The sequence below is a fragment of the Haliotis cracherodii genome, unplaced genomic scaffold (assembly GCF_022045235.1).
Source record: "Haliotis cracherodii isolate W230 unplaced genomic scaffold, xgHalCrac1.p SCAF_3, whole genome shotgun sequence".
In the NCBI taxonomy this organism is placed as follows: Eukaryota; Metazoa; Mollusca; class Gastropoda; order Lepetellida; family Haliotidae; genus Haliotis; species Haliotis cracherodii.
In genome coordinates this window covers 14,214,331-14,226,628 of record NW_027266286.1, presented here as the reverse complement: position 1 = coordinate 14,226,628, position 12,298 = coordinate 14,214,331, and the positions used below count along the sequence as shown (strand labels likewise).

Here is a 12,298-nt window from a genome sequence, read left to right as displayed (position 1 = left end):
GTGACCGACTGTGATCCGGAGATCAACACCATCGGCACAGTAACAGCCTCGAGATAAAAGCGCTTATCCTGGACGTCACTTGCTGGCAGAGAATTCTCGGTCACGCCCTGTTGATCATGTCCATGGACAACATCACCATGGTGTGGTGTTTGAGGAACCAGGGTACTCTCCACTCTCCATCCCTGCTAAACCAGACCTTCCGCTTCCTCGACTTGGTGGTCAGCCTGAACCTGTACTTTCTCGTCTTGCACTCACATGTTTGAGAGCATGTTCTGGCACTGGCTTTGTCCAGCCCGGACTAGGTGGCTCCCACCGAGTGGAAGCTCCACCCAGACGTCTTTGCCAGACTATGTCAAACGGCAAACATCCATCTGCTCGCCACATCTCAGCTGTTGCCTTACATTTCACCGGTGCCGGATCCGGTTGCTGTGGCAGTCGACGCCTTCGGTTTTCCCTGGGAAGGATTACACGCGTACACTTTTCCGCCTCCGGTTCTCCCTCCCACGGTTCTTCAAAGATCCAGGCCACTTGGCACCTGACACTGATTTTGGTCGCCCCTTGGTGGCCGGCAAAAAGTTGGTTTATCGACCTCCGAAACATCGCCAGAGACAACCCCCTGGAACTATCGGTGTGGTCCAACCTTCTTCTCCACCCACACAGTCGGTTGTCACACCCTAAAACCCGCACGATTTCGTCTGCACGCCTTGCACATCTGCAGAAAGCCCCATGAGCCAAGGGCTATTCGGCTAGAGCAGCCAAGGTTATTGCTTCAGCCTACCGTCCATCTACACACGGTGATAAATGGTGTTCGTTCCAGGCATGCTGTTCAGACAAACACAAGGATTCGATGACAAGGTCACCGCAGTTCCAAGTTGAGTTCCTTCTGTACTTGCACAGCACCCGTCGGTTGAAAGGCTCTACCATCTCCACATACCTGGTCGCCATCAACTCCATTCTTGCCATCCCGAATGATCGGAGAATGACGAAAATTCCCGAACTACAGGCCTTGCTGTGCTCGTTCCGTCTTGAAGCCAAAAAAAGCCATGTTCAGACCGCCTGCGTGGGATCGGAATGTGATCTTATACGCTCTTCGGACGGCTCCCTTCGAACCACTCCACTCGTCTCCCTTCTACAACCTAAGGAAGAAGAGTTTTTACTGGTATGGGCTACTGCCGCTCGGGTCAGTGAGCTCCACGCCCTCCGTAGTCCGGTACGAACGCGCCGTTCATCAGGGGCCGTGCTGGGACTTCATCGTAAAGAATCAACTCCCAGGACAGCCTGATACAGTAGATAATTCATAACCCCCTCCCCCCTCGTACATTGTGGGTGCCGAGGATGAGGATGAGCGTTTATTATGAACAGTAAGGGCACTGAAGGTTTCCTACGACGATCTAAAGCCTTCCGCAAGTCTAGGAAACACGGTTTCCCCTCCGGAGGTCAGCCGGAATACTTTTTTCCCTATGGCTCCTCCAAGCTGAATTATAAAGCCGCCGCTTTGGACCCCCCCCCCCCCCCCCCCCCAAGGCTATCAACCTACACGAGATCAGGGCTATCGCATTTACCATGGATCTTCACAGTATAACTGTTCCATCCAGTCGCTCATGGAAGGCTGTTCTTGGCGATCTTACATAGACTTCGCCAGCCACTACCTACGTGATGTAGCCTTGGTCGCTGTCACCGGCATTAATAGTTTTGATCCCTGGATGTAGCCCAACAGGTCGTCAATCACCGACGCCACTGATTCTCCGATAAGCTGAGCGGGGCCCGTCGACCTATCTGGTGTTTATCACCCCAGACAAGAGGGCACTACTGCGTTCCGCTTTTGCTCTTAGGTCAGTTCTAGTTATTTGCTACCCGCCTCATTCTATTTCTGTCACCTATTTCGGTTTTCCTTTTTGCATCGACTCTCGTTTCCTGACAACAGGAATGGTAGTAGATGTTGACGCCGACGCCGACGCCGACGCCGACGCCGCTGATTCTCCGATACCCCGACGACCTATCTGGTGTTCCTCACCTCCGGACTAGTGAGCTCTTCTGCGTTCCACATTCGCTCTTGGGAATGGTCGTAGATATTGACGCCGACGCCGCTGATTCTTCGATACCCCGAGCGGGCCCCATCGAACTCTCTGGTGTGTATCACCTCATATTAGAGGGCACTACTGCGTTCCGCTTTTGCGCTTAGGTAAGTTCTAGTTTTTGGCTACCCGCCTCATTCTATTTCTGTCACCTATTCGGGCTTTCATTTTCGCATTGACTCTTGTTTCCTGAAGACAGGAATGGTTGTAGATGTTCCGGTCATCACTTGTATGCGGTGCGGATTCCTCGGACCTTGACGAGGGTTTATTACATCTGAAGGTATGCCCACCGGCCATGCCGTCTGATAAAGATCCAATACGGAGTAATGTAGAATTAGTTAAAAAAATAGTAAAATCTAAATATTTTTTTAACGTTTGTATACTTTTCCTGCATTACGAAGTGTAAGTGCCCTCCCTTCGCTTCGCTCCCTCCCCACGACGTTTTTAGATTATATGTTCGAAACAGTTATGTGTTTTGATGTGACGTCATGACTTCCGGGTCACGTGCCGACTGTGCGAGGGGTGCTGCCTTCTACCGGTTGGAGCAACTTTTTTCAGCAGCTGGAGCTCACACAATTCCTCTTTCTGTCGAAAGATAGCAGTAAATGCAAAACGGAGTAATGCAGGATAAGTATTCCAATGTAAAAGATATTAAGATTTTACTAAATACTAACTTAATCACCAAGTAATCTTCAAAATTATCAGGTCACTGCTCTTCAGCGGGAATCTGTTCAGTCCCTCTGCTTCTCAGCGGATGGGAACCTTTTGGCTTAACTTAATTTATATCTGTTTTTCAGCAGAAACTAAGTATTTTGCCGCTGGCAACATAGTTGCCCATTGCTGCTGCTTCTGCTACTGCTTGCTGGTAACTCATTTGCCAAATATAACTCATTATAATAATAGCTTAGGGAAGCCCACAAGTCCTGCCACACCTATGACCTTAAACCCAGCATACGTCTTTCTTATTTCTCTTGCTTTGCCATCTTTGACAAGGCAGCTTACTTTGCACGGGGTATTTCAATAATCTGAAATGTCCGGGGGCGGTTTTCGGGGGGTAACATGTGCCTTCCTTATTCCAAATTAGTCAAACATTACCTTTTTTCAAATTCGTCAAACATTACCAGGTTACAAAGTTTGATTTGCATGAAAAATGTACGTCGAATAATGTTAACCTGTTACTTCGGACAACGGTATACATAACAGGCAACCACGTCGCCATGGAAATCGTCAAAATGTTCCCGACAGGTAGACTGATTATAGAGTTTAATTTCGAATAATGTTTTAATTTGAAGTTTACACGATATACAGCTTTTCAATAGGACGAGAGATCGGTCACATGTCCGCGAAATTGACGTTCATAAGTGTATGAACGACACAATTTGACGTTCATACGTTTTTCACGAGACCCTGTTCTTGAAATGACTTAAACACTGACGGACTACTTCCACATTCCTGGGGAAACCCCTGGGAATTCCCTAGCACGAAAACATACATAAGCGTTCTTTCTGATCATTTAGAACTTTTATTATTGGTCTCTGCGTTTCAGTATACATTGAGAAATGTCAGAGAGCGTGACTGCATGATTGTTCACGAATATCCTCGCTACGGCCTATCCTAATGAACAAACGAAGAAATGCACATCTAAACTATCGTAGTATCGACTCGATCCGTGTCTAGGCTGACACTGACCGTCTACAGCAATCTATGAATTTACCTTAGTGTCTGTTTGACGCATCTTTTTTTCATCTTTTAATGATCGGCCAGTTGATCAATGATGACTCACACATGTAACCGCCACAGGTTCATTAACAACTTCGGAAATCTCTCCCGTAACGTTTATCGTGTCGGCAATTTTGACGCCTTGTACTTGGTGTAAATGTATTACGACGCGCTGCCATTGTGACTGACTTACTGAGGCAGTTCTTTACAGAACTTTCTCATCTAATGAGGATATGATTTGAACACATGTGCTGCTTAAGATGTTTCTGAAGAGCAAGTTGTGCATCCACAGGCTCATGTCACCTCTCTTTTTGAGGAACTATTTTACTCCACGATATAGCTGGTTGTTGTATGTCTGTCAGTGTAAACATGAAGGCACACGTACTAATAAATTGTGCACAGATCTTGGCCTACATCCTTTGAGGTAAGAAATTGTGATAAGAAATTATAAGAATTGACTTTCACTTTGTGTGAGTTCATCGGAGTATGAACCTTCATAGAGTGAGGGCCAAACATTGTATGAGCATCGTTTTCGGTTGTGTATAAGGTGATGTATATACTGTCAAATGGTGGGCAGTTTAAGACATTGTAACGATGTGAACAGCGCCACCATTGGAAAACTGTGTCGATAACATGGAATGTAATAACCTGTATATTACTAATCACACGAATAGTAAATCTTGTATATCAGCCCCAATTAAGTGAGTGAGTGAGAATGGTTTTACGCCGGTTTTAGCAATATTCCATTGATATCACGGCGGGGGACACCAGAAATGGGCTTCACACATTGTACCCATTTCGGGAATCGAATCCGGGTCGAACGCTTTAACCACTAGGCTACCCCAATCCCCAATTAAGGAAAGGGTACAACCGATGTTGATCGTAAGGGGTGTTAATAAACCATATACAACCGTGTAAACCTAGGCTTACGATTTTGTTTCTCATAGCGCATGTTACCATTCTGAACCATCCCAATAACACAGATTTTTAAACGAACCTATGAACACGCCCACTTTCTGTCCCGCTATTTGTTGTCTGGTGATGCCAGCGTCCTCCAGCGCCATGTACGTGCACTCCAACACCTGGCGCTGCTGGGGGTCCATCTGGGCAGCCTCGGTTTCGTTGATCTTAAATAGCTTGTTGTCGAAGTGATCGAAACTGCAAAATGGAGACACGAAGGGTAATTTCTCACAAAGCTTAATTATAGTCAACTGAATTGGGTCACATCATAATCACACAACAGTAGTTTGTAACAAGCTTCGTCCTCATGATCACATCTTATAATAAAACAATAGTGAATATGTTATTCATGGATATACGACTCTTGTTGATTTTTATTACTTTTCTATGAGCCCTGCTTTCTTTGCGTAGCTCTTCCCCGCAGCATTGACGTCAGAGTCAAAGAAGGCGTCCATGTTCCATCTCTCATGGGGGATATCCACCACGTGGTTCTCTCCCTTTGCAAGGACATCCCAGAATTCCTCCAGGCAGGTGGCGCCAGGAAAACGACAACCCACGCCTATAATGGCTATTTCGTCACACATGCTTCCTTTCGACTGCATCCTAGAAAAAATGAACCCATTGCAGTTAGACGTGTCCGTGTCATTTCTCCCGAGCAGTCAAACACTTATTTTATCTTCATAAACCCATGACGAACATGCATTACTTGAGCATAATTAATCTATCAACACATCTCAGTAAAATGTCACAATACATCGCGTGACATTAATATGTATCGTCAAAAGTGAAGCTCTCTATTTTTACTCTTCAGCTTACTTAAGAAATAAACGACGAGTAGTCGTTGTTTACCGTACAATAAAACCCTGCAGGGAGAATAAACCATGAGGGGCGTAGCAGAGTATGAAATGGGTTTTGTCTATCCTATCTATATGGTACGGGCAATCTGGCTCTTCTGCATCCTCTGTATATTTCAAGCAAAATGGAATTTTATATTCAAGCATACCTTGCAAATGAAAGGCGTTTACTGAAACGGATGTTTGACAAGTTTATTGCTATGGTGTGGTTTTTACTTTTTAGTCCCCATTATATTGTGTCAATAATTAATTTATTTATTAAAACTAATTAACTTTTGGGCATCAATGAAAAAAATGAATTTCTTGAAATCACAAATTTGAAATGTATTTATTTATTGATGTTTTCTTGGTACATATCACAACAAATAAACTATAAGTCAAAAATATTGTTGTTTCAAACGTCTGTCACGCTTTTAATGTTATGGATATATTTATTTGTGCTTGTTTGTGAATTAGTAATAATTTATTTCAAGATATTTAGCAATTTTAATAGGCTAAACCTGACATCGTGCTAAAAGAACTGTCGTAATCTATACAGTGAAGGGGTCATTTTATGTGAGTAGAGCAGGATCATTATATTGATTGATATCAGAAATTCGATTTAGTGACATCTACAATTCGTCATTAAAATAATTAGATATTACAAAAGAAATATTGACATTACAAAATTCATTACAATACATCAGAAAATAAATGATTTATATCACTAAATAAAATTAACGGTATCAAAAATGCTTCTGATGATTAAAATATCTCAGAAACTTTTTGATATGACATCTTATTCGAGAATTATTTGCGAATTATTCGCAAAGTAATCGCAAATTAATCGCGATTTTATTTTACTTTAAAGAGGTCATTATGCGATCGTGTTGGCCATAGACTCATGAATATCTATTGGAAGGTGAAGATCCTCCATTCTGTATCCCATGTGATGAAAGAATCACGGTCAAGCATGTCCCCCTTGACTGCATTGATTTTTCCATCACAGGGGATAATTATACTCTTAAAAAAAGAAACGCAAAACGGATATTTTTTGCCATAAAAGAAACATTAGCTGACTAAGAGGTGCAAAATGAAGAGGTTCAATGTGTTATAGTGACAAATGTCCCGGATCAAAATGATCACAACAAGGACGTGCAAACCATTAGTCGGGAAACACGTACGATTCGGGAAAACGCATCCTATGTATTAACAAAATGGCCATGGAGCTGCACGTAATGCACGTGCAGCAGCACTATGAACGGTATTAAAGTGCAGGGTTTTTGACTGCCTGGTATCTGCGTAAATCGAACAGTGACAGTTCAAGATTAACAGAAGTGCAAAGAAACAACGTCATAGGCCACTGGCGGGCAGGTGAATCTCGATCAGCTGTAGCCAGGGTTTTCAATGTAGCGCCCAGCACCATCACAAGGCTATGGGATCGGGTTCAACAGCATGGGTTAACACGTGATCGACAAAGGTCGGGACGACCAAGAGTAACCATCCCGCCCAAGATCGCTACATCCGACTGCGCCACCTATTTGAAAGGACGACCACAACCACTTCCCAAATACCCGGACCGCGCAAAATCTCCGACCAAACCGTACGAAACCGTTTAAGAGCAGCAGGTATACCAGCAAGACCTGTTCGAGGCATCATATTGAGTCGACAACATCGTTAACAACGACTGCATTGGTGTCGTCGACACAAATCTGGCTTTGCGTTTCTTTTTTGAAGAGTATATTTCTAGGATTCATCTTTTATTATCTTTTTTAATGTTAAGTATCATTTTATTCTTATTTTCATATTTTAATATCTATTGTATAAAGTAAGTGATTTTTAATTTGGTAGCATGAATTCATAATAGAAATTGTTAGCGGCTGTATCTTCAAAGGGGGCTGAAGTATCGTAAATCAATATCCCGTAAGTACCATATCATTCGAAGTGTTGTTCATTTCTCTGTGATTTTAATCGTAGTATTCTTGTTGATTTTAACTGTTTGGCTTTTTAACTGTCTGGCAATCGCCAGTAGCCAGAGGCATGTTGTAAATCCTGCTGGGGTACCATGGTCCCTAGTATAGTGGCCTAACTTTGGTTGCTGGTGATCTATATTTATTTTTATTAGTTTTTTTTATGAATAGTCATAGTTTAAGAATAAATGCTAGTTTTAAATAAACATCTGTGATACTCTAGTTGTTTTACTGTCTATTGAATGTCGACAGGTTCTTATGAACTCTAAATGTATTTACTTTTGATACATAAATTGGTCTCGTCACAATACGGCTGAAATATTGCCGATGCAACGTTAAATAGCAACTCGCTTACTCACTCGAACATATTAGATGGCGGAAGTGGTCTAGAACACCCCGGGACATAGTTTAAGAATAAATGCTAGTTTTAAATACACATCTGTGATACTCTAGTTGTTTTACTGTCTATTGAATGTCGACAGGTTCTTATGAACTCTAAATGTATTTACTTTTGATACATAAATTGGTCTCGTCACAATACGGCTGAAATATTGCCGATGCAACGTTAAATAGCAACTCGCTTACTCACTCGAACATGGTAGATGGCGGAAGTGGTCTAGAACACCCCGGGACACTTCGGCGCACGCCAATTTCGGAGCGGCGATGTCCTGCAAGCGGTCACTTACTTTTGACGGCTTTGGTGCAAACAAACCATTTGAGGATTGGAACATGGTTGAGGTCAGAAATGGGTTTAGGGCACCATGTGACGCCCTGGGACACGCGGACCTTATCAAGCAAGTGATATGCAGAGTATATGGCAAGTATATATACAAGTAGGATGCAGTGTTTATACAGAAGAATAGATATTGTTGTACTGGAGTAGGGAAGCCTGTTATGTACACACACGGGTAGTGATGACAATCATCGGTGAAGTCAGTGACTATTATGCCTGATTGGGGTCTTTGATGAGTTGATAGTACGCCGGGGGTATGTAATAGCCTTGGTTGATTGACGGCTGGAGTCTTCTGATGTTGATGGCTTCTTGTAGTTTCCTGATCTTGAAGTCTTTGAGGCTGGTGGTAAGGGCAGCCCTCAGGCTGTAAGGATTGCCATGGTGGTATTTCTGGCAAGTAAAAGTTAGAATTATTGCCAAGATGTAAATTTGCATCACTGATATGTGATTGTATACATATATCAAGAGATTGAATCGACCTCGGCTTCTTATCATAGAAACTCTGATAAGCTGGGTTAGATGGATTTGAGTGAAGCTTAGATACATATTCTGCAGTGCAAGTTTAACTCTTCTTAACTTTGACTGGTTCCTTTCCTTCGACATATATGCTCTTGACAGGGGACTTTCTAAACCAGTTGCAGTTTGTACTCCAAGCGAGCAACACCTCCCAAGCCAGCACATAGCATTGCCTGATAGCCAGCCAAGGAGAACCTCAACATCGGTAATTATCACGTTATCCTCTCAGCCTTATTCACATACTCTTAAAATCACTCTCACCGTTTGTTTGTTTGTTGTTTAACGCCGGACCTAGCAATATTCCAGCTATAGGACAGCGGTCTGTAAATAATCAAGTCTTGGCCAGACAATCAGTTGCAGTTTGTACCCCAGGCGAGCAACACTTCCCAAGCCAGCACAGAGCATTGCCTGATAGCCAGCCAAGGAAACTCCATCATCGGTAATTATCACGTTATCCTTTCATCCTTATTCACATACTCTTATTAAAATCACTCTCACCGAATTAATCACAAAACCCCTAAATCCTTAAAAACAACAACACTCAACTCTTATAAATAACCAACACCTTATCCTCCCCCATCTCCCCAACACAGCTCGCACTCATTTCTACTCACTACCCACCACTGAATCACACCCTTTGACCCAACTCCTAAAATCAAAAAACACCTAATCCCCCCTTCTCCTTAACACAACGCACGCTCTTTCCTACTCACCACCCACGCCCACCACTCACATACCTCCACTCTTTCGACTAAATATCTCCTAATCCCAGCTTTCCACTTGTCTCACCTAATCCCAGCCTTCCAGCAACAAAAATAAATCTTTAATAATAGTTAATCCATTTCCCAAACCCCCCTACGAAAACCAACAACAAATAACCACCGCAACCTCCTCCGCCTCCTAAACACAACTCACCCAGTAAAAACAACAAACCAACTCACCTCCCCAAAACACCACTCCCACTTCACCACCACTCACCACAACACACGCTCTCCAACTCTCTAACACAACACCCAAACAACATGACTGACACCCGTAACGCCACACTCGCAGACATTCCAGCTCCTTACTCACCCACGCCTGCGGAAGCGCACAACACTTCCTGGAGGTCACTCGAAAACATCGTCCCGACCGAGTATGGCGAAAACACGACACACACCACCCCCACCAAACCAGCTAACTCGCCACCTCAAAACACCAAAAAACGCAAACTCGACACATCCACTCCACCTCCATCGCCCACACCCTCCCCGGCCGCCTTCCTCACCACCTTCGCCCTCTACTTCTTCTCAGCAGGCTCAGGCACCACTCTCTCACTAGAACTTTCGGCAGATAAAATAGGACTTTGGTTAAAAAGAGAAAAAATAAATTACAACAATATTAAAAAAGCCAACAAAGGATACCAGATAATCTTCCCTAACCGAGAATCTTACAACGCAGCAAATAAAATAACTAAAATATTCCACGTCACGGTAATCAAACAAACACCTAATTGGCAACAATATACACGAGGGGTAATTAGGGTTAACCCAAGGGAAACAACGGAGGACTTACAATTATACTCTCTAGAAGCTAACATAAACCAAGACCAAAACCCTCAACCCCTAATCACCAGCACGCGTAGAATAACCTCAACTAGAAACGGAAAACGGTATCAACTTCAAAAAGACCGCTAAATTCCCTGAAGCCCACAAACACATATCCTTCGTGCCTCAAATACAACCACACTGCCTCCCAATGCACATACCGTAAAACTAAATGTAAAAAATGCGCAAAAACAGACTGCACAGGCACATGCACACCCTGGTGCATCCACTGCAAATCCACCCAACACACTTCACTTTCAAACCAATGCCCACACAGACACACACTCACCCAGCAGGCCAACAAACACATAAACATAGACACGGCTAAAATCCAAACACGAAAATTTGCTACACCTGCATCTAAACCACTCCTCCCTACACCACACCCAAACACCATCCCACAAACAAACACCCCACCCATAACAGACAGCTCTGTCTGGGGCCCCTACCAAGAAACCGCACCCACCTCACACACACAAGCAGCCACTCAACCAACCACGAACCCTCCCACATCTCACATAGCCAAAACATCACCCCACGCATGCAAAACAAACCACAAAACAACACGACCCTCATCCAAGCACCCTACAGCCCACATGGCAACAACAATCCCCCTCAAGCAAGCACAACATCAAAACAACACAAACACTAAGAAATCATCAGCTACACCCATCCCGCAAACACCTACACAACCCTCCACATCACATGCCTCCCCCATGGAAACTCAAACAGCTAACCCTAATCTAACCGATGACGAAGATTTCTCCACTACTGAGGAAACAATAGAAACTACTCCAACTAAAACAAACCAAACTTCCCAACCAGACAACACCCAAAACCTAAATAACCTCACCTTACTCCTAGCATACATGCATAGTCAAAACTCCCCAAAAGTTAGCATAAAATCATTCCACAAAGTAGCTTTCAATCTAAAGTTAACCAATCGACCCTTCTTCTTCTTTAACCTCCGTCTAAAAGAAGTCACCGAATAAACTAAAAACTAAAAACTAAATCACCAATCACCCGAACCAAATAATGGAAGGACTAAATATTTTTCAGTGGAACGCCAACGGACTCACCTCCCACGGCCATGAACTAATAACTAAATTTAAACTAAATAAAGGCCCTGACATTGCTTGTATCCAGGAAACCAAATTCTCAAAAAAATCAAAATTTACACTACCTAACTACAACTCAGTTAGAACTGACAGAGCAAAACCCAAAACAAGAAGAGCTGCAGGAGGACTAATCATATTTATCAGGGAAGATATAAATTACGAAGAAATAAAAATAGACACGCCAAACCTAGAAGCCAACGGCATTAAAATCACATTAAATAACCGAAACATAAACATCATTAATATTTACCACTGGGGGGGACAAAAAGTCCAACCTGAGGATCTAAACAAACTACTCCGAATAAGCGATAAATCTACTATATTCCTAGGAGACTTTAACGCTCACCATCCTACATGGAGCATAGATGATAAAATAGATAATCATGGCAAATTAATCTCCGAATGGATAGAAACAAACGATCTAGTACTCCTAAATAGCAACGAACCCACGAGGTACGATAAGATAAACCAAAAAATGTCGGCTATCGACTTAACCATATGCACCGCAGATCTAGCTCTAAGTACTCAATGGGAAGTGCACGACGTCCCGCTAGGTAGTGACCACTTCCCCATAAACATAACTATAGGAAATACAAACGTACCAATTCAAACAGAAAACCAAGAACCAAAATTCCATTACAATAAAGCTAACTGGGACCAATTCCGAGATATCTGCAACGAAGCTAACTTAAACGAAATAGAAAATAATGATCCAGAAACCTATTGTAAAAACCTAACAGACTATATAATAAACGCAGCCAAAACCTCCATCCCCTTCAAAACATCTA

General features: G+C 43.1%; 1 protein-coding gene across 1 annotated transcript in view; it reads right to left on the bottom strand.

The window, feature by feature from the left end:
* The window catches only part of LOC139474821 (phthioceranic/hydroxyphthioceranic acid synthase-like), a 65,152-nt gene extending 59,796 nt beyond the window's left edge, over positions 1–5,356 (bottom strand). Inside the window, exons 1-2 of the mRNA XM_071257952.1 lie at positions 5,136–5,356; positions 4,792–4,952 (exon numbers count right to left, since the gene is read on the bottom strand). Of these exons, the coding sequence (XP_071114053.1) occupies positions 4,792–4,952; positions 5,136–5,356 (382 nt within the window). The remainder of the gene's footprint in view (positions 1–4,791; positions 4,953–5,135) is intronic.
* Between the last annotated feature and the right edge of the window lie 6,942 nt (positions 5,357–12,298).